The sequence below is a fragment of the Apteryx rowi genome, unplaced genomic scaffold, assembly GCF_003343035.1.
Source record: "Apteryx rowi isolate R43461 unplaced genomic scaffold, aptRow1 scaffold_44, whole genome shotgun sequence".
NCBI lineage: Eukaryota > Metazoa > Chordata > Aves > Apterygiformes > Apterygidae > Apteryx > Apteryx rowi.
The window spans coordinates 1,865,106-1,888,133 of record NW_020450694.1 but is presented as its reverse complement, the minus strand read 5'-3'; the positions used below and the strand labels follow the sequence as shown (position 1 = coordinate 1,888,133).

Below are 23,028 nucleotides of genomic sequence, written 5' to 3'. Positions count from 1 at the left end.
CAGATTTTGGCACAACTGTTAAAAATGTCCTAAGCCTTGCTTACCATCTAACCTGTCACCAAAAGGATGCTAAATAGGCCAGGAAGCAAATTCTGTTTAATTCTGTCTGCTGATGCCTTTGTAATCAAGAGCCAAAATGCAATCAAGCACCCGGCGCTCCCTTTAATTTGGAGAACAAGAGCCCATGTGCAGTTGCTAGCAAGCAGATGCGTTTTCCACTGAGGTCTGTGCCATTTGCAACTGCTTATTGCTGAATTTGGCCTCCAGATTCCCTAGATGGCATGAAGTGGACTGGCTTTAAACGTTATTCATATTGGAAACTGGCTCTCGTGTTTCTCATGCTCAACATACATTTTACAACGTTACTGCAGCATCTGTGAGTTTGTCCAAGGAAGAGTGATTTTCCCCTGTCTTGAGTGTAAGAGTACCAAACTCTGAATTGCTATGGGAAACTTCCAAAAGTCTCTTTGTGTGCCTTTACATGGGGCTGACGAGAGAGATCCTACTAGTAAAAAAACCCCTTCTTTTTTTTTCCCCTCATAAGGACTCATGGTCTCACATCTGCAAAGGGAAGAGTAAAGCAGGAATTAAACTGAAAGCCGCTCTTGCACACAGTTCTCATTGCTTTCACCAGTCCTGCGCGTCTCGTTTTAACTGGGTTGGCAGCCTACGGTTTCTGCAATAGAGCAGTGGTTAGCTGCACAGTGCTCGTGTTTTGCCTTAGTTGTGTTACACCTACCTCTGCCAGGAAAAATACACATTTTGAGTGGGTGGAGGGATTCTGGTACCTTCAGATTCTTTCCATTCTGGTCTGATTCAGAGTAGCCAAAGTTGGAGACCAAGTGCTGATATGAGCTCGGTTCCAGCTGAAATGTAAGGCTTGAACATAGAGTGAAACAAGATGGCTTGACATAGGCAAACAAAGTCTTTCAAATTATCCTCATCTGAAACACCTTCTAGGTAAAAAAAAAAAAAAAAAAGTCTAGTCTAATAAAAGCAAAATTTTATGAAGAAAATGTTCCTGAGTGAAAATATGAGGTCCTGGACGTGTGAAGGAATATAGCAACTCTCCTGTGCAGAGGTTTCATTGCTGCAGGAAATCTGCAGTCTACACAGTGGCTTGGGATAAAGAAATCCCCTGGAAAACCATGGCAGCCCTCATGCCCGTGGAGGGGGGAGAGGAGAAATGAGCCTGTAGTAAAGGACAGCCGTTTCACTCACGTAAGGACGTGGATAGAGTACTTTCTGTGTCTGTCTTGGATACCAAAGTTAGATTTGAGTCTCGTGTATTGTCATTGGGTACGATCCAAACTGAGGTGCCTGCATTAGCGCCCTGGAGAGGCTGTTGACTCTAGAGAGACCAGGTTCCTAACTTAGCAACCCTAAGTTAGACGGCATGCGCAGCTCCCTTGGAGAGTATGTTTTAACCTACTTAGAAGCTCGGACTCTTTCTGTGACTTTAGAACTTTTCAGACCTGGTTTATTTATTTATTTTTTTAATTTCCAGTTCTGTCAGTTTGTCTTTAATTAGCAAGCTGTCAGGCCAGAGCAGGACTCTTYGGGAACTAAATAGGACTCTTCTTGTAATTAAAAATTTTGGTTGGGTAGCCTGAAATAACCCTCCTTAGGAAGGGCCAGAGCTCCACTGAAGGAGGTCAGTCCCAGCAGACCTATAGATGGGGACATTCTCCTAACTGTCAAGCAATTGATCATAGCTTTTTTTTCCTCCTGAATTTGATGCTGTTGAAATACCAGTGCAAGTCCTGAATGTGATATGAAGCTCTAGTGTAGGCTGAAACCAATCAAGTTCCAGCCTCTCTGGTGGATGCTGTGCCAAAAATGCAATGTGCCTAGGTTGGCAGGTGATAGTGAGTTACGGAGAGATACTTGCAGTCCGTCTTATTTTTGTTAGAATGATTTTACAGTCTCATGTTAAAGGGCAACTAAAAGGGATTCCCTGCCCATTTGGGTAGTAAATTTATTCTTCAACAACTTTAATCGTGCAGTTGTGAAATAGCTATGAAGAAGCTGCTGCTGTGCCCAGTGACCCAAATTGTTCTCATCTGTGATGATTTTCCATCACTCTTCAGAGCCAGGAAAGTGTCATTTGAGTACTGGTCAGTGTTGAGTCTGCAGAGTGAAATCAATATTTGGATCGTCACTACATCATGTCACTCAGTGGTCTAAGAAGATTTCCTCTGTGTTTAATACTGGAAATATTTACAGTGTTGATCTCTTCAGTTATTGTAAGGGGAGCAAGAGAACAGGAAATATTTCTTGTTTCACTTATATTTAAAGACATGTTTTCTAGCTGAAGGAMGATATTTGTTGACTAGTTTCCTACTGTGAAGTGAGATTGACAGCTTGAATTGCCACTAGAGGTGGAAGAATATGTGCCTGGAGCAGCGCAATGCGAAAGAGGAGGAGGCATGGCCATCTGGCTTTGCTTGATCCCTGTATTATTAGTCTCTTGGTTTTGAAAGCTTCCCGAAACATGCTGCTGGTCTGGTCTTACTGGACCAAGTTCCAGTAGGAGCACGGTCAGCTGCAGTTAACTGGGGGCTTCTGGTGTGCTTTCCCGAGCATTTTGGCCCACATCCATAAAGGATCCATTTGGATATCTAACTTCCACTGAAGTCCTTTGGAGTTGGCCACCTAGTGATCTCCGGAGTYCGTCTGAGAAAGTTCAGCTCTTCTCTACTGGGTGTTGGTGTAAGGACCACCCAGTCAAGCACTCCTGGCACGTGGGATTGCAGAACGTTGGAGTGGTGTTTTGTCGCGGTCAGGGGCTGCCCTGAGGAGCACCCGGGACTCGAAGCAGCTGTGGAAACATCTCGCCCGTTTGCCACGGGGCGAGTGGTTCCCGGGGCAGTGGTTCCCCCGCTCAGGAGAGCGAGTTCGGCGCTGCGGGCTCCCCACCCTGCTCCTTCCCCAGGAAGTGGCGATGGCTTTTCCAGCCACTCAGCAGGAAGAAGCGGCGGATCCTGTTTACTCACCCGCTAAGCTGCTCTCGTGTATTTAAAACTCCGCTTTGCTCCATGCTGCTCGTGGCTGCTGCCCCTCGTCAGCCAGCTGTCTCGGTCGTGCCCTCCGGGAAGAGCTTCATGAGTGGAAGTCCCGAAATGCCGCGGCGGGGGCCCGCGAGGGTGCTTCCCGGCCCGGCATGCTGAGGCCGGGCTGGGGAGCCCGCGCCGCCCTCGCTGCGTGGCGGGGAGATGAGTAACAGCTAGCTGCCACCGAGGGCCACGAGGTCCTGGGGCCAGTGGGGCGAGGGAGAGACGTTTCTTCACACTGCAGCGGGYGAAGCTGGTCTGGCAGTTTGTCCTTGCCCAACCTTGGAGCAGTGAGGGCCAGAGATCTCCCGCAAGCTGGCATGCGCGTTTTTAATATTAAATGAAATGAAAAGGGCCTAATCATGAGCCGGGTTCTCTCTGTCTTATAGTCTAATAACGTCCTGTTCGGTGTCGACTCCTCGGGAGCTGTGGGATGTTGTCCGGGCCGTTGCCTGAGCATGGCAGTTTGGTGGGACTTAAGGCAGCCTGCAAAGCYTTGGCTATGCTCGTTCTCTCCCGCTAAAATGCGAGAGGACCCTTGTTCAGATTGGGCTACTTTGTTGCGACTGTCCCTTTGTTTTCGTTAGGAAGCCCGAATTTTCTGCGGTTTTGTTAAATTTGCCACGTTGCAGGCTTCTGCTTAAAAGGGAGCTCGCCCAGGGTGCAGGGCGCCTGTGGCGGTGTTGGACAGAGGGTGGCTTGAAGCAGGAGAGCCGGGACGTCTCCTGCGCGCAGGGCCCGGGAGCGCTTCGCCCTGCCGTGCTGCCCGGGCCGAAGGGCGCTCTCGCTCCTGCGCRGGAGCACCCTCGTCCGTAGAGAGGCAGGAATGCTACGCGCTTGTCGGAGGAAACGGCAATTTAGGCAGAGACTACCAGGACTGCCTCGCCTTCCCTCCGGTGCGTTCACGTACCGATGCTGGGTAACCGGATGGTGCCAGGCGTTGATTTACTGGGAGAGGGGGAAGCCTGCTCGTATTTCCGCAGGAGCGACGCGGTTCCTCCTCCGAGCTGGTTTGAGCCGTTTCTACCTATGCTTGTGCATCCCCAGGACRCATGTCACCCTGGAAACCAGCGGACGTGGCAGCGGCGTGCGGGGAAGCAGCCGGAGCCGCCACCTCCGCGACCGGGAAGAGCGGCGGGCTGCCGTCGGGGAGAGCTCCTCGCGCTCTCGGCAGCCCTCGGGAGTGGGTCAGTAGGGCAGCTTTTGGGGCGAACAGGCGTGCGGGGGCTCTCTGCCCTGCCAGCCTCCGACCCGTCGGCCCCCGCCGGAGGGCGGCCGGCACCAGCTGGCCGCGGCGTTGATCGCGGGCCCCGGCGCCGCGCTGCGGGTGGCAGAGGGTTTTCGGGTAGCAGTTAAYGACTGACCGGTGGAGCGGGAGCCCGGGCGCCCAGCACATCTACCGAGCAGCCGCCTCCGGCTAAAACGAGCCCTTCGTAAGCGGCGTTGGCGGCTGCAGTGAGCTCATCCCGCCGGCCGCGAGGCCTTGCTGGAGGAGGAGATGGCTCCCAGGTGGGCCAGGCTGGACACACGCGCCGGGAGCAGGGATCCTGCCTCGCCCTCCGGGGCGTCTGCACCCGCGATGAGCTTTGCCCTGGGAAGCACCCCGGGAGGGGGCTTTGGTTGCGCTGACGCTCCTCTGCCCCAGAAGCAGCCGCCGGCTTGGGCGAGCGGCGGGGACGGCGTGGTAACGCCAGCTCGTGGCCTCGGCGCGGGAGCGGGGGCCGATCCTGGCTGCGTAGCCCTTCCCGCGCTCGGGAGCGGGCTCTGCCGGCAGCCGTAGTCCGGCAACGTACCTTACGCCCGTCTGTATTCAGGACATGGGCTGCCGATGAAGGGAGAAGGACAACACTGATAGGTGCTGAACATCACTTAGTCTACTTTATTTAATTAAAAATTTCAGGCCTTCTTTTATGGCCTATTTTCTGGACAGCTATTTAATGGGAAAGTAAGCTGGGGGGAGGGAAGCTGTCCTTGTTAAAAAGGGTCTGCTCTTAACTTATAAATCTGGGCCAGATCCGTTGGTACTGGCTTTGTGCGACCCTGGTGAGGAAAGCAACCACAAATGTCATTTTATAGCGGGGCTTGTGTTGCCAGATGAATCTGGATCAATCTCTCTCTCCTTCCTAATCGGCTTAGTTCTCTTTTGATCTTCCTCCCTGTAAGGAGAAACGCCAAATGATTTAGCCTTATTCTCATGCGCTTCCTGTCTGTCTGATGGCTCTTGCTACAAGCCCATCTCAGCTCTACTTTAATTACTATTGAGTTGTCTAATGCTGGAGTAGGTGACGCTTCGGTGTATAACTTTGTAAATCTCAGCTAATATTCCCTGGGAATTTTTGCCAGATGTTTTGTTTCATTTTTGAATCAAGTTTCAAGTTGGCAGATGTGCTGGATTTTAAGACGACAATTGCTGCTAGCTGGCCAAAGGAAAACACTAATTATCAATCATGTTTTGTGGAGCCTCTGTTGAACTGGTTTGCTGCAGCAAACGTCGTTTTCCTGCATTGTAACTATCTTCGGGAAATCTGATTTTTGCGAGYTCTGCTGTCTCTGTGTTGGTGATATATGTTAGGGCATGGAAAAGAGAGAGGGAAATAGCTCAGGATCCAAACCTGKCATCCCCTGGAATTCAAATCACCTGTTTTTTCAGACCACAAAACCATTAGCTGTGCTGCCATAAAGTTGTTGCACGTGTGCGGTGTTGGGACGACTGTCGCTCCTGCTTGCAAATCYTGTCTGTGCCAGTGACTTGCGTTGGTTCTCCGGGAGCAGCAGGGGTTGGGAACGCGGTGGCTTGTCTGTTTGACCTGCATAGGTACGGTTTGCAAAACGAGCCTCAAGTTATTGGGAGACCAGCTAAGAATAGTTCTGGGAAATCTGAAGGTCTCTGCCTGTTGAATCGCGCTTCCTGTGACTCAGAGAGCCGTGGCGAGGCGCCGGCTTCCTGTGAAATCACTTCACTTTGGAAAAGTTGCAGGGACGCTCATTAAGTAAATGAGACTTTTAACGAGCTGTTTCTCGCTGCGGCGGTGGGCGATGACTAACAYGTATTTCGCGATGCTCCTGTTTCCTCTGATGTGTGACTCGAGTGGGCTTTGAGGGGCTGACGGAGAGACGGATGAAGCAGGGAGGGCCTTGCACAAAGAGGTTCTYGTAGCCGTTTCCTCACTCCAAATTGGTTTCATTTTTCTCTTGTGATAAGTCGAATGCGGGTCAGCAATTTTTATCAAACTATTTTTCTTGTGGAAGGGAAGTGTTATTGGTGAGGAAAGATGCATTACCCCGTGTGACATTAACACACAGTGGCTGATGCAGAGACGTGGCCCAATAGGACCAATCAGTGGATCAGAGCAGCCTAGCTCTTGTTAGGCTGTTGATGTGTGTCATCAACAGCAAATTTCTCCTTATTTCCAGCAAGAATATCAGAAAGCATATGGCAAAAGAGCAAAGGCAGTATTAGGAAGGGGTTGCCAGCCAAAAAGCAGGGGGATCTTTGTAATTCAGGAGTTTAGTTGGCTATCTGAAGAAGCTCCTTGCTTAAAATATCCTGGGGTGGAGAGAAAAGGGACAAAATGGTTGTAAAACATCCCCAAACAGCTGGCAAAGTGAGGGCTTCCTTATAAAAGCCCCTGGCCTCTGCACAGTTCCTTGGAGAACTTTTCTAGTGCTCTGGGATTTTTAGTTTTGGGATAGGAATCCAAGTGAAAAAGCTAAATACAACTACATATGTGGGTGTACTCACAGTTCTGAGCTTCCATCAAGATCCACCACTGCAGTCTTTACTTCTGCATTAAGCTGGGCTATTTAGCTCACGCAGGACTCCCTGCATTGGGAGTGAGAGGGGACATCCCCAAGGAAGGCGATGGCCTCAGGAGCTCAGACTCCAAGGGGGCTCCTGTGGGCACGTGGTGATGGAACAGCACGTCCCCTCCCGTAGGCATCGGGGAATTTCTCTCCAGCTCCTTGGTGGCACTCAGCTGGGCAGAGCCCAAATTGGGACAGTCAGTTGTGTGTGGATAATTGGGTGCAGAAAGGGCCGGTGTGGGTGAGCAGGTAGGAGATGGGCCAGGGAGAGAGGGAAGATCAGGTCTGTTTGAATTCCCGTGGGACCAGGGCGCTTGTGGCTGGCCGGTGTGTGAAGGCTGGTGGAGGTAGACTCGCCTTGGGTCTTCTCCTGTTCCTTGTCCTGCGGCGACGCTCCGGCAGGTACCAGCTGCAGTGATTTGTTCCTCTCTGCCTGCAACGGTGATAGCCTTGCACCAGCCTCAGCCGAATATGCTCAACATTCATCTCCTCTTTTATAGGTGCTTTATTTACTGGAAATCCCTGGAGTGTATGTTCTCCTTTTTAATCCCTTTGATGCTGTTGCACATTAGAGGCGCAAAACACCTCAAGCCAATTTTTTTTATTGGGTCTGTCTAGAGAAACAACCCTCTTGAGGAACAGCCTCACTGGAAAGCAGGCTTCAGCAGCGAAGAAGTTAATTTTATCTCTCCAGAAAACTATCYGTGCTTCATACCAAGCCTGATTGTCATCTTGCTCCTTTTAGCCCCCGCAGTTGTTCTGTCCCCGGAGCACCGTATGTGGCTGTTTGATCGAGGAGGCCTGGATACATATTTCTTTGGAAAATGCCACTTGCTTCAGTGCTCCCTAATGCCCTGACTTGGTAGAAGAGGTAGTGCCAGAGGCTGCTTTTCCTTCTTAGGTCCTTTCTCCAAAACCGAGCAGTGATATATGGAGACCTGGCCAGCATTATGTACTTGGTCCCCTAGTGATGATGGTGACTGCTTGGGGGGTTGCACAGGTTTCACTTGCACTTTCAGGGCCTGTTTTGCTGGCCATCCATTTCTTTTTGGAGCTGCCATGGGTGTGCAGGATAGAGGGACGGCAATGCCCCCGCTCAGCGCTTGGAGTCGAGCCAGAGCCTCCGGCTGGAGTTGGTGGCCTGCAGTCAGGGCTGGCGAGCCCTGCGGGCCGGGTCGGCGTTCCTGCACTTGCGTCTTGAGGGCTGAGAGCTGGAATTTGGTTCGAGGTTTGTAGGTCGGGTCTGGGTTAGACAACTATACTGGCTTCAGCTCCTCATGTGAGATCCAGACCTCGCTGGATGTTTCTGGTTGGGTTGGCTTCTTTCCACAGGAATTATTCTTTACGATGAGATGTACGGAAAGAAACAAGATTTCTTTGCACTACCTGAGGTGGTGGTTGAGGCTTGGAATGGGATTTGCTTCGCTCTTTGTGAAGTGTGGGAAGTTCCTGAATCGTTTGTTACAAACAGCTGCTTGGAAAGAAATCACTTGTTCTGAGCAGTTCCGCTGTGTTTTTCCAGACAAAGGTAGGGCCAAAACCATTTGAGGAGGGCCTTTGTAACTGGGGACAGACGTGGCAATGGGGAGCGGATCTCCAGCAGCTCTCCAAACGGGGACGTGYGTTCCTGGGACCAGGCACACTGAGCGTGCCGCATCCGTACTCGTTTGAAGGACAGCACTGCTTGGGAGAGGAAAGTTATGCGCCTGGCTTAATAAATTGGAGTGGGAGTTCAACCCTTCTGCTTCCATTTCACGAGTGCTGAAATGGTCCGTCCCCAGGAATGAGCACACCGTGACTGCTGTTCTCAAAGTGCTTTGGCCATGGTACGAAAGGGCCCTTTCGCTCCCGGTTGGCAAAGCCCGCTCCCGTTCCTGCAGGGCTTGCTCTCGGCAAGGCCGTTGAATAAGATGCTACAGGCCTCTGCTGCTGTTTGCTGGTCAATAGGGAAATGCATGTTCTTTGACCGGAAGCTTCTGCCGGACTTGCTTGGTTATACCCAATGCTGGAAATACTGAATTTTATTTGGTTTCAGTAGCAGAAAAAAGGTAGGGGACTGTCAGAACCCGCACGAGCTATTGGATAGGGCTGCGAATCTTCCCCGTACTGAGCCCTCGCCTCCTAACTGGGCCGGACTCCTGGTCCCCCTCTGCAGTGCCAGTGGGATCCCCCTCTGCAGCCTGCAATCACTGCTGTCAGCAGAGCAGTATAAGCAGCCGCTTAAGCATTAATTGCCTTAATGAACTTACTAAGGTGGGTTTAGCTGCTAAAGCGTTTTGTTGTTGCTATAAATTTTTAAGTTGAAATATTACTGTGGAATCACTGGGAGGTGACACAAAGCAGAGGCCTGGCTTCTCTTTTCTCTTAATGTTCATCCTTAGGTAATCGGATCATCCCGTTTTTTCTCTTCCGCTGCACGGAGCCAGCTGCGACAGTCGGTGTCGCGGGGGAGCGTAGCTGAGCGGGCGCCATCCGTGTTTGCTGATGCTTTTAGACGTAAGGGGTGCGGTGAACGCAGGCGATCTGCCGCTCGGACTCGGGAGATGTGTCACCTTTCCCGAACTGTGACAGCTAAAGACACCCAGCTGTGGCCCGTGGCTCTTGGGTTCTGGTAGCGTAAATATACCTATATGTGTATGAGAAAGGTCCCTGTCATGAGGAATCTGCTGGTGATGGATGAACTTTCTTAGAAGCAAACAGGACAGAATAAACTGGTTCGTTAGCAATACTGGTTTTAATACAGAAGTCAGAGGAATTCTTTCACCACCGTGGTGAGGAGAATGGTTCTGCCGCTGCTAACGGCAAAACTTAATGGGGAATTTTAATGACTCTTAATTATTTTGGAAACTGTCGCTTCTCGGGAAATGCAATATACTTCGGTGAACTGGAGCTTTCCTCCACTGTTGCAGAAAGGAAAACTTAATTCCTCTGAGCTTGCTGCTGCACAGGAGGCATTTGGCTTGCGGTAGGAATGCAGGGGGTTGGATGGTGTCTTTCATCCCGGGTCAGGGAACCTCTCGAAGGCAGAGCAGCAAGCTGCAGCGCCCTGTCTGCACTGCCTGCCCTCACCTGCCCCTCCCTGGTCCCAGCACGTCCCAGCGGCGCGGAGATGTTGTGTCCTCCGCGCGGTCAGTGATGCTGCTTTGATGCACGGGACACTCTAAACACGGAATGACCACCTGTACAAGAGCTGTAGGAGTTATGTATTTTTTATGGGGTGGTTTAAACTATGTTTGTGGTTTTGGTCCTGTAATCTCACTGCGTAAAAGTAAAGCCAAAAAAGATCACTGTGCTGCTGAGACTAAAGGGCTCATCTCACGGAACGGAGGAAACCTGCCAYCCTGAGTTTCAGACCTAAGTGATCTGGTGTGAAGCCCTGAGCCAAAGGATATCTGGAGGAGGATTTCAGCCGTCTCTCTTTCACTTTACATCAGATACTCGCTAATGAGCCCAGAGACACCCAGATCGACTCTGAAGCCTGTTAGAGCGCTGCTGTAAGTGTCAGAAGACCTGAGTTTAAATCCACGGTCTGAACTGTGCCGACGGGTTTTGACCCCAGACGTTCCCCCTCCGTTAAGGGCGCATCCTTGCTGCTCCGCGTCTCTGCRGTTGGTGCGAGGGAGCTCGGTTTTCTTTCTCCTCTTGGCCCAGATCTGAATGTTTTTGCTGAATTGTCATGTTTTGCAGATGAAAGGTTTAAGTTGACTGAAACGGCGTTTGAAAGCGAATGAGCTGTTCAGTAAAAAGGAAAGGGCTCCCAACCCTACGTGCGGGTTCTTTCTTTGCCGCATCAAAGCGCAGGAAGCTCGGCAGAGGAGCGCTGGCAGCAAAACCTGCCTCGGTTTGTGCTCCTGCACGGGGCTGGGCTTTGGGCTGTGAGGACACAGCAGGGATGGGTGAAGGCAAGAGGCTGAACCTTTTCTTGCGTGTGTGTGGAAAAACCTAAATGACATGTCAGGCTATCGGGCTGGTTCCTGGTGGCCTAACCTCACAGCAGCCGTGAAGCTGTAGTATGTCACCCCGGCGTGGCACACTCATTTGCCACCTGCTGAGTTTGTGGGAAGCCGAATTTGCATCAAACTTGTGACAGAAGATACGTCGGAGAGTTGTCAACTTCATACGATGAGGCAGGTGAAGCAAATATTGAAATAAGGGGGTCTGTACGCAACGCGCTCTCCTAGGTTGCAGACCCGTTGAAGTTGTATGGTTGCGTGTCCACTCGTTCAACCTAATCTGAAAGTCTCCTGTCCTTGTGCGGTCTCGGGGGAGTCACGGAAGGGGATTTCWAACCTTCTACAGTGAAATTAGGAAGTGTGAAGGAAATAAATATGTCCTCTCTTCTTGATAATAGGACCTTTTTCTCACTTGGATACTCAGGATAACCGGGCTCAAATTTGGCCTGCAAGACCAGCAGCCTGTGGCGAGTTTAAGCTGGGATCTCCAGCGGGCAGGAGGCCTGCGAGCTGAAGGTCTCGTGCCTCAACATCTCGGCTGAGGGGCACTAATATCCTGTGTAGCAGCTGTCACAAATTTCTTCATATAGATTCTCTCGATCCTGTCTCATTTATTATAAGAGACTGTGTTTCTGCTCGATTCAGGTGCTCGCTCCTGACTCCGCTCTCAAACATACAAAGTGTTTCCATGCAGCGCTGAGCATTGATATGTTGCCCATGGATAAGCTGTGGTGACTTCTCTGACAATAGCGTGTTGGTTGCCAAAGGCCACGGGAGAGGTCCCTGTGGCTCTCTAATATCCTGTTTGCTTTTTTTCCCCCTCGTCTCCAGCAGCGATGTGTTGATGTTGCAGGCAAAACTGCTGCTGAGTTAGTAATGGGTTTGGTTATGCTGAAAACGGACTTGCGGCACGGAGAGCCCCCGTGCACAGGTATTTCGTGGAAATCCTGCTGCTTGGCGTGCAGTACTCTGCACAGAGATATCCCTTGCCAGGGGCTTATCCCATGCACGGACAGTTTGCCTTCGGCCGCGTGCCGTGGCGCAGTTGTTTGCTGCCGGCGACAGCTGCCTGCGGCCCCGTGCAGCTCTGCGCCGGGGCTGGCGTCGGGCTGCCTCGGAGGCTGCTGCGGGGCAGCAGCTGCGGGGTGAACGCTGGAGATCACGGGGTTTCTTCTGGATTCCAGGGGTTTGGCCTGAAAAGCAAATTAAATGCACTTTTGTTGTTGATGCAAAATAAGTTCCTGACTTGTGCGGTTTCTCTTTGTGTGAGAAGCATTTAAATGAAGATTGAAAGGGAGCTGGCTTGCAGCTCCGGAGGAGAAGTGGGATTTGGTCTGCCCTGAAAGCTTGTGAACTTCTGGCATGTGGGCTTGCAAGAGGGGAGAGGGGGGAAGAAAAAGAGAAAGGTTGTCGTTGCCAGCTGGCTGCTGAAGATCAGGAAAGGTTGGTTACAAAATGTAGGCTCGGCTACCAGGCGTGCTTCGTTCTCCACCTTGGTCGTGGCATTATTCCTGATTCTTAGTTAAACGAAGTCTGCCTTCCTGCCTTGAGCCCTTCAAACGACCTTGCTTCCCTCCCTCGTTGGCTTTCTGTTAGTCCTCTTTTCCCAGCCCAATTCCCCAGCGCAGTGTGCAAATAGTCCCCTGGTTTGTGCTGAAAGGTGGAGACCTTCCCAAGGGAGCGACGCCGGCCAAGAGCCGCTGTTGAGCGACAGGGTCGGTTTTTCTTTTGTAAATATCCGTGTACACAGTTACCTAAYTCTGTCACATAAGAGGTTCACCGCGCGGTCCGGTCTGTTTGCCTTAGAAGCCGTTAGCGTTAAGGCTTCAGCCGAAGGAATTCAGCTGAGGAGCTGAGCAAGCGAGAGCGGAGAAGGGAAGGAGAGCTTTCCTGGGCTGGGGCTGGGACCGTGGGGCGCTGTCGCGGCTGTGCCGGGGACCGGCTCCGTGACCTTGGCAAAGAAACCGGAGCCTCCGGAGTCTCGGTCTAACTCGGCCTGCGATGTCACGTCTGAACTGAGGCGAGTGCTGCTAGCGAAGCCCCCGGGGACGGTCTGGAGCGCGCTCCGCTACGGCGCAGGGCAGGCGGAGAGCTCTGGGTGACACACGCTGCTGAAATTCAGATCGCTGAATCGCTTAAGAAGTGCTGCTGAATGATTACGTGTCACGAAAGCAGAAGGGCTGCTGCAGATCAGCAGGTGCTTCGCTGGTAAAGTTCAGGTTGCTTCTAAGCTTGCATGAAAGTGGGTGGGTTTTTCTTTTTTTGCTTTTTTTTCCCCTGTAGTGTTTGCTTTTTAAAAGGAAACCACAACCTCTTAAAAAAAAAAAAAAAAGGCTGGGGGAGGGGGGGGAACTTTCTACTTCATAGCCGTTTCCCTTCCAGCATCTAGAGGAAGTTGTGCTATTGAGCGGGGGGTGATGTTGCTTCAGCAGATGATACTTGAACTACTGAAGTGCCCCCGCAGCCCTCCGTGCGGTGCAGCGGTGCGTGCGCGGCACATGCGGGCTGGAGGAGGCCTGGCGGGTGACACCAGCTCCTGCTGTGGCTCTTCCCACAAAGCGAGTTTTTAGAGGGCTCTGTTACAAAGCGTGTCTTCCCATGCTGCACTTCAAGGTCTGAAAGCCTGGTTAAGACGGGTGCACGGCATCCTCTGCTCCATGAATGCCGTGATCCATGGGATCAGGCTTAGATGTGTGATTTGATCTTGTGTCTCTTAAAGATCCTCACTCCAAATGTGCTCATCCAGAACTAAACGGAGACAAATTTGAAGGAACCAACTAAACATGCTGATCAAGGTCAGAGTGGATGCTCCCGAGGGTGCAAAAGGCACTGAAGAAGCCAGAGCAGCTGGAGATTCCCCAAAGACAAGGGCAAGGTTAGAGAAGCACAGCAAGGAAAGAGTCTCTATAAACTGGAGACAGACTCAGAAGCAGAGAAGGATCTGGAAGTGACTCGCTGGCTGTAGCCAGCCAGGCCTGCTGGTGCTCTCCCTGGCTGCAGTCAGCGGACTGTCACTGGTGGGAACTGAGATACGAACTCATGGCAGCTTGAAAAGCAGCTATATACTTCCCCATCCCCTCTACCAAAGCTTCTTTTCCTTTACTCTAATAGAAACTTTCCTGTTTTATAGTTGAGAATCCTAAAAACATTCATGCAGTTCGGGTCAATGCTCAGCTGCATAGCTGAGCGCATAGAATGCCTGAAATACTGTTGGATGTAGGCTGTTGACTCTGGAACCTAATAATGCTTTAAAATGGCGACGTGAACTATTTCCTGCTATACCGAACATGTTAGAGTATCCCACTGTGAATATTGGCATATATGGAGCTTGGGGTGGTATTGCAGTTCTGCTTCTCAGGCAGTGAGGCCTGTTAAGTTATTGGGTTAATGTAAATGGGGAAGGTCTTCATGTACTCAGAAGACAGCTGACAAATTTTACCTCCTGACACCACTACTCCCTTTTATCTAAACATTTCTTAAGCTGTAATTTCTATAAAGCCAATTAATTTTTTTACTGCTTTTCCTTTTTGGTGCCCTGAAAGATTTATTTTCTAATAGGCTTAGTACAGACTTTGCAGATGATGACTGCTGCATGTCTTAGTAGCTAGATACATCAAAAGTAGTCTTTGAACAGGTAGTTAAGTGGGATCTTCTGTGCTGCTCAGATAAAAGGCTTTGATGTTGTGTTGTCTGAATGGATTTGCATGTGTTCTCATGACTGCTGAGTGGAGTTTTTTGCGGGAAGAGATCTGGAACTAGCTGCAGCAATAGGAGAACAGGAGGTCCTGGTACAGGAGGTCCTTCATCAACCTCTGCCTGGAACATGACGGAAAGTGAGATGTATTGGTTGGCTGTGTTTGTTTTGTTTTGTTTTTCTTTGCTTCAAACCCAATATTTAAGGTGCTCTCTCCTTCATTCCCCACTTTCTGTTGGTGCTCCCTGCTCAGCCGGCTCCGACAGCTAGCAGGTTAATTCCCGCTGCGTGGGGCGCAGGGGAGGGCTGGCGTCTAACTTCTAAGGCGGTGAATTCTGCAGAGCGGCAAGGTGCCTAAAAAACCAGCATTGCTCTGCTCATTGCTACAGCTCCTGTATTGTCCTTGTGAAACTTGGCCATGGTCTCCTCGATCCATCGTTCCATAAGTTTGACTTAATTTCTTTTAGCGCTCTTTAAACAAGCACAATCCATAGAAAACGTCTACTCCAAAGTGACTCTTAAAGAGCGGAGAGGGCTCTTTCGCAGCCCAGGTGTCACTGTCACAGTGATTTTGGGAGATCTGCTCTCCTGGCTCCCTGCCCACAGAAATCCTGCTGAAGGCAGCTGAGCCCGAAGGTTATATAAAACACTCATCCCTTCAAGCCCATCATCGGTTTAAAAACCATACCAAAATGATTTATGCAATTTTCCAATAACAGATGAGGACCGGGAAACCGAGAAAATAATCTCTGACTTCAGTTTTCCTTTATGTGTTCGGTAGCTCTCTGTGGACCAATTTCACTGTTAGTCTTTGTGCAGGAAGAGAGTATGCGGATGCTTTTTTTAACATGAAGCTACGTCCTTAAAAGGGCTTGTCAGATGCTGGCATCCTGTAATTTTTATTTTCTCTATTGAAATGAATTTGTTTTTGTTTCTGCTGTGTCCTTTGAGCATTGCTGGTTGCAGATGGGTGACTTGCACGCTGTAACTTATCTGAATTATCCCGGGTGGATGGCATCTGTAAAAGAAAGATGCTTCAGCATCACTAGTGCTAAAGTCTGTAGAGGCAGAGCAAGAAAAACGTGGGATGCCCAGGGTTTGGGCGCCTGGCTGCGGCCTGTTGATCAAAGCGAGCGTCTTGCCGTAGACAGGAGCTCCCTTAGAGTATTCTGCTTTGTGCTCCAGCACGGCGGCGGTGGTTAGGAGTCACAGCACGGAAGCAAAAAATGATTGTAATAGACATTAAGGGGGCGGAAGTGTTGGACTCTATGCAAAAAATAAAGTGGATGTTGACAACCAGCACTTTGCTGTAGAAATAAAACCTGTATACAAACCAGGCCCCCATGCCTGCTTCCAAGCTCTGCAGAAAGAGCCTCCCCTCAGAAGCATGTTTCTGGGGGCCGAGAAGGGTGCGTGCTGTTGAGCCACGAGCATTAAAATCAGAAATAGTTTTTTCCTTGAGAGAAGCAGCACCTGGGCTGATATAACCGCATGAAATGTTCTTGCCCATGTGAGTATGGCGTGAAGCAGATGGGACTCTGCTGGCCTCTGTCCAAACTTCCCATATTTTGTGTGCACGAGTATATTAGCAGGAATGTGCGTGCCCAGCTATAAACTAGGTGGGAAGTGTCTTAACAGGCTTTGAAACTTCCCGAGAAAGCTCTGTGATCAATCATGATGGGACGTCTCTGCTGCTAGCTGAGCAGGCAAACTGGCCCATATTTATTTTTAGACAGTCCAAATGTTTGAAGCTGTCTGAGTGTGGGTTTGTTATTTGTGGGGGTTTTCGTCTTTCAGAAAGCTTCAGGGAGCAGCAGAGTTTATCAATGGACCGAGATGGGCTCTCGGTTGCGTGTTGCAGGGAACGGAGGACAAGGCTGAGTATATTCACCCTGCTATTGCTCAGAGTGTAGACATGCTCTCAAATATGAATATGCCGTATTGGGGACCTGCATGCTATGCTGGCAAAGGGCTCGTAGCTTCAGTGCCGCTTTTATTGGCAAAGTTTCTGCCATGCGATAAACATTCCTGCAGAAGCAATGCAGCTTTGCAAGCAGCTGAACCCATCCAGAGGACAGTGACTGGCAGGTTGAGGATCATGTCTTTCGAGACCTTTGCTAGCGCATGTAGGTGGCACAGGCACCACCAGTATATCACTAGAAGTAATGCTGGGAAGAGTTTCTTGTAGTAAACTGGGTTTTTGATTAAAGCTATGTCTGGGTGGAAATGACTTGTACTTGATGTATGAAAGTGTGTATCTTAATGCAAATGAAATTTCTGTTGGTTTTTATTGAATGAAATCAGGTCTAAATGTACAAGAATTCTTCCACTGCTTTGGAAACCTCAATGCAATGGCAGCTTTTAAAGGTGGCTCAAGAACCAGGAAGCGAAATAGAAGAGTTTAAATATCATTTTCCAAACTAAATTGTTGAGTGCAAAGGATCAAAATAAACCTAGATTAAAAAAAAACCTAATGGCCTCTGTGTGTGTGTGTGTGTGTGTAACACTGGGCACATTGGTAAACCTGCTTGCTCAGTCTGGACAGCTTGCACTGCATATATGTCAGAGGAATCAGGTCTTCCTATCAGAAAGGTTCCCCCCCCCCCCCGCCAGTATTAGGGTCAGTTGGCTTTTATTTATTTTTTCCTCTTTCTTTCTTACAAGTTAGTAATACTTAAGGTATGCAAAAGTTGGGTATAGATGGGAATGTAATAGTATCCAGAATTTTATGGTGTAGCTTTTTTATATAGGGGGAACTACATTGGCAAAGGCGTTTTTCTCCACAAAAAAGTTTTCATCTGGTTTAGGAGGTTTTCTGGAACAACTGTTTCCAGTATAAACCTGGTGTGAGGTAACGTAGGTGAAAAATGGTAACCTCTCTTTAGGTGAGAGACCTGATTACCCCACCCTGAATCTTCCTTGGGACCTTTGCGGTGGCTTCTTTGTCTTCACCCAAACGTATAGGTTTTAGGGAGAGTGAGGCCTGGACAAGACTGGGAGGGAAGGGATCTCCTGCGGAGTGGGTTTGTTGGTGTACGGGGAGGAGAATCTGTTTGGGCTGCCCAAGGACATGTGATTGAGGATGACTTAAAACCTGGTCATTTTAGGATGTATTTTCGCAGCTGTCATGGGAGCTTTTTCCATTTTAACACAGCCCAGATGTAAGTGATAAAATATAAATTGAAGATTAATGTGCACCATCTTGGTGTGTGAGCAGTTCAATTATAGGCAGAACAAGAAGAATAATGGAAAATACATTTGAATGATTGTTCGGTTAATATAATTTGCAATGAATTATTCACAACAATTTGTTCACCCAGCTCTTATTGTAATCATTTTCATTCCTTCATTTGCTATGCATTTGAAACAGCTTCCCACAACTCGCGCTTGACATGTAATAAAGTATATCCATGCATCGAGCCCCTTCTGCCGCCTCCCCCCGCCTACGTGCGAAGAAGGACAGATTTCAAAGAGCTCAGCATTTTAGGCACTGAGCTCTCTTTAAGAAGTTAATCAGAAGTGTTAAAGTGGAGGCTGCTGCTGCTGAACACTCAAATGTGACCCATAAAAGCCCGTTCTGTAGGGCTCAGTGCGGCCTCGGCTCTGTTTAAGCTAGCAGTGATTTGGTCAGTCACCACTAAGGCCTGTATTGATGTACTATCTGAGCACTCCTTGGGTTCTCCTCTTTCCTTCTTACAAAGCTGGTGGAAACCTTGGTTATGAGTGAATCTTGTCTACTGACCATCTGAACAAAGATATGAGCTTTCAAAACACCTATTTCCATTGCTACACTCTGTGTGTATTTTGGGGTGATCTTTCTCTCGTGAGTGATGTGTAGAGGCTTTAGACGACATCTGTATTTGGAACAGAACTTGACCAGCTGATATCAGTTGATTAATCTGCTTCCTTGGTAGCTGAAGTGCATGTGTTGTGCTGGTGTGGCATCTTTAGTCCACGGAAGAGGGAGGAGAAGGTGCTCTTGCACCTCCCTGCACGTGGCCCTGGGCGTTCTCGGGCAGAAGCAGTATGCTTGGTCGGGTCCAGGTTTCTTGCGTTATGTTTTTAAGCAGCTGAGCAGATCTGTTGGCAATGCTGCAGCATTTTAATTGCCATACCATCTTTCAGCACTGCAAAACGTTGCGCCTGCGTCCCCCTTTCCTATTCTCAGGCACTGGCAAATCCACAAATGTGTATTTCTCCTAAATTCCATCAGAAAGGAGGGCTTGTTCTGCGTGGCCCCTGAGGAAGGACAGTAGGCTTTAAGCCAGGTGGTGGGCACGGGGGAGCCTCCACGTCCCTCTGGAAGCTTGCAGGAAGCCGTGGGTGATGAAGGGTCCCCATCCTCTTCCCACCGCTGGGACTCGGCTCCCCATCTCCATGCTCCAGCTTGCCACGGGTCCCTTCAGCAGCACCCGGGGCACCTGTGGGTATGTGGAGCGTGCCCTCGCCTGCTTGCTTTGCTGCCAGTTTAATGGGGTAAGGCAAGCTGCGGGCTCAGCACCCGGCGGAAACAAGAGGGCTTATGCAGAGAGGAAAGGAAGGGGATAACGCGGGATGGGCAGGCAGGACGAGCAGGGAGCGAGCAGGCAGCCAGCGAGGAGGCAGCTGTAAGTCCTGATTATCTCATTTCACGTTGGCCGTGGGACAGCGGCGTGGGCTTCCTCACCGACAGGTGGCTGCATCACAGCAGGTCCCCTCCAAAGCAATGGTGGTGGATAAGGTGGTCGCTAAACAGGCAAGTGAGATGGCCCCGTGGACCACACCGCAGGGTGAGTTCTGAAGAGCAGCCACCGCGTGCAGCTCTCCCTGTGTTGACCATGCCCAGCTTCCTGGGGTGCTGGGGGGAGCTGGGCCGGAGCTGGGCCCTGGCCTGCTATGGGCTTGCTGGGGCGCTGGGTAAATCGCCTCACCTGTAAAATGGGGTATATGTAGCAGAAAATTGCTGTTCTTGGAAACTTCTGCCTGACTGTCGGGATTTGCTGCCTGGAGCATAGGGAATGAGTGAATACTGAAGACAATGTCCTTCTGATTTTGGAGATAAAGGCTGGGACTCATTGCTGCCCAGCTCTTTGCTCCTATTGCAGAACCTCTAGATGCAAACTTAAGCTTCAGACTAATGGGAAAGGAGTTTCAGCTCCTCTTTAAGTGATGTTTGCCCAGGTTCCTAGGTACCCCAGCCATAAATAGCTTCATTGCCTTGGTCTACGACCTTGTGTGATCTCCACTACCACCTCAACACATCAAAGCAGGCAGGAACATAGGTTGTCTTCTGTGGTATGGAAATACCATCCTTTATTCTGAAGCCTAAGGGTAAAGGGTACTGAGCAGTTATAGTCTCAGAGGCTCAGCATCTTGGAAGACGGGAGCCTGACTGATGTAACATGAGATTGGGGGGGGATAAGGGTAGTCCATAACAAGCTGGGATTTATGCTACTGCTTCTTCGCCATGGAGGGACAGCACTTGTAAGGTTAATCTGCCAGCATCTACTTGTCCAAACCCCCGTAATCGGGCAAAACATGATTATGGAGCTGCATGTTGTTAGTACACAATGGCTCTTAAATGACTGAGATTGAATTAAACCCCTAATGGCAAAGCATCCAAAGCAAATAACAGGAAACACAGCTCCACTGGTGAATGACGTGCCCATCAGTCAGCTCCTATTAGGAGAGCAGGAACTTGGGGCTAGCCAGCAACAGTCGTAGAAGCACAGTCATTAAATTGGATATACTGGCTGGGGTTCAGCACTTCTTACAGCGAGTGTGCAAGTGTCAAGAGGTGTGTGTGAGCTGAGTGTAGGCGTGAGCTTCCTGCACTGGCCGCCTTAGCTGGAAAAAACTTAGCTTCTGCAGACTGACATGTGGTGAGGGGGTTTTGTTCTTGTCTTATTCTGCTTTTTTTTATATCGGTTTTACCTAGTAGGTAAAGCAAAAGGAAATTCCAACATTGTTTCACCTGACCCAAAACAAATCTTGTGATATCAAGGGTCTGATACCACTTCGGTCCATTTTTGTCTTCCTTTTCAGTCACTTCAAAACAGTGGCTTCTAAACCAAATTTCACTTTGGTTTCAATTTTACTTTCTGGCAAGTATGTTTTCCAGATCTTTTAGACAAAAGCTTCGTAGATCAACGTCGATGTCATCGCAGACACGTTTTCTACTGAGGAAATTTCTCATGTTCTACTCTGGGTGCCAAAATAAGTGCTGTTGTCCTCAGGACAGCTCTGCAGACTATTTTCCCTGGGGACTTGTCAAAAGAGCTCCCTTGAATAGTGGGGAAAGTGATCTGTAAAAATCAGCCCAAGCAGAGGCTGCAGGGTGCTTTGCAGATGACCAACGTTGCAGTCTTTGACTGCGAACTCTAAAAATGTTTATTACCCTTTTAGCCTCATTAGTGTTCCTTATTTTGCAGCTCTGGTTTCTCTTAATGGTTACGTCCTTGCCAACAAATAAGATGGGACTTGAATATCTGTTGCTATGCTGGCCCTACGGAAACGCTTAGGAACCTCTGGCTTATGCCTGCACTGAGTGACGTTTGAGCTGGGAAGAGCTTTAGATAGTGAAATCTCTGGAGAAAAAACAGGGGATGCGAATGTAAACAGTGGAAGACAGGTGTAAATCATCAAAATCTGCCTGTGATGTTGAATTTCAAGCATTCGTGGTATTGCTATTAGATTACTTTCTCTGCCAGCCTTCTTGCTATTACCCTGTGCAAAATCTGTACCCCACAGCAAACTTTGTTTTACCTAGGGACAGGTGGCTTTCTTCAAATTCCCAACAACTGATGTGAAGTGTCCAAAGCAACCCCAGCATATTTTAGATGTGTCAGGCTTCTGACCGTACTATCTGTTTGGGACTGTTCGGAATCTGTGTCTCAGACTGATCACTTCTTGAAGTAAGACTTCATCCCCCCACTGTGGGGTCTCTCTTACAGTGGTAGCTTGGGACCTGAAAATCACTGACTGCTTTTGAGCTCCACTGTGCTGTAGTGTGGAGAGGTTGCACTCAAAGATGTTGCAAAAGAGAAGATAAAAATTTCAATTGTTCCGGCACAGCAGTATGAAAATGATAGGCGTAGGAATGAGGTCTCCATTTGGAATGAAGTTAGTGGGAAAATTGTATGCTGCTGCTCTCTACTGGATAAAATTGGGAAGGCCTGTGCACCCCAGCATTGCGGGTGCTGTGTTGGGGCTCTTGGCCACGAGCTGTAGGGCAGCTCCTGCTGCCTGCCCGCGCCAGGACACCCTGACTGTGCAGGAACCTCTTGCTCGCTGGTGGTCAGGGCTTTCTGGGAACCAGAGGTGTGCTAGGATTATTGACCTAATTCTCCTTTCTTCCCGTCTTCCTCCCTTCCAGTGTGTTACCTACTGAAGAGCAATATCAGCCCGGACCTGTGCAATGAAGATGGATTAACTGCACTGCATCAGGTGAGGCTTTGGGGAGAGGTCCCTGCTCCCTGCAGCTTCTCAGTGTCGCATCTTCCCGGCTGCCTGAGGAGCGGGACCCTCGGAGCAGACCTGCCCGGGGCTGACCGCCTTGGAGAATGGAGAACGCTGCAGTATTTCATTTTGTTCATCATCTAAAGCAGTTTTTTACCATGTTGTGCTGGGGACTGCTGCTTCCTGGAGAGCAAACTGGGATCAAACCCTTCTCTTGCTGTATCCCCAACTTTGGTCAGTGATGGGAAGAGCTCAGGAGCTGGGATTTGGTTTCAGACATGAACAACAACATTTCTCCCACTCCTTAATCTTTATAGGGCTGGGCTGCAGACTCTTGAAGTAGGTAAACTCAAATTCCTTCAAGAGACTACTGCAACCCACCAGTTTTGAAAGTGGTTTAGTTAAATGGCGCACAAGACGTTCAGAGAGCCTGCGCACCATTTGCTGTGCTCTCTGTCTGCTTTTGAGAGGCTCGGTGACTTCCAAAGGTCAGTTCGAGAGACCAGCTCGCCATCGTACTGGTCTGTATGTCTGCGTCCCTCCTGAGGGCATTCACACTGACGATGCCATGAGGGTTTCTGGTTGTCTTCCTCAGGTCTCCATCCCCACCCCTCCTCCTGAGTCCTGATTTTCAGTGCAAAAGCAGCAGGCGAGTCAGAGTGCCCAAAGTCTGTGGGCTGCGCAGTGACCGGCAGCTGCCGCCTCCGCTGCCAAGGGGAACAGTAGAGCGGTTGTTGGACTTGCTCTGCAGGCGGCACGGGGACTCTGAAGTTTTCTCTCCATTAGTTCCCGCTGTAAATGCTCCCATTGACTTGGGATTTCGGAGGCTTCTGCAAGTCACTCTCTCCCTTCAGAGCTGGATGGATGTTTGCTTAAAAATGCAAACTGGCTCCTAGAAGAATAAAGGCTCCCTGCTACCAGGACATTATCCTGCACACAAAGGGAAACACAGGCAGCCCACGACACTGGCAGCCTCAGTGCTTTCACTGCCAGCTTCTGAAGCCGTGGAGAATCCCAGCTAGCCCACTAAAGGACCAGTTATTGTAAAGGCGCATTTTTGGGGGGGTGAGGCGAGGATTTTGCCTTA

General features: G+C 49.8%; 1 protein-coding gene across 3 annotated transcripts in view; it reads left to right on the top strand.

The window, feature by feature from the left end:
• The window catches only part of PPP1R16B (protein phosphatase 1 regulatory subunit 16B), a 70,000-nt gene that overhangs the window by 30,644 nt on the left and 16,328 nt on the right, over window positions 1-23,028 (top strand). For all 3 annotated transcript variants that reach the window (XM_026076847.1, XM_026076846.1, XM_026076845.1), the window contains one exon: window positions 21,859-21,929. In XM_026076847.1, the coding sequence (XP_025932632.1) occupies window positions 21,859-21,929 (71 nt within the window). The remainder of the gene's footprint in view (window positions 1-21,858; window positions 21,930-23,028) is intronic.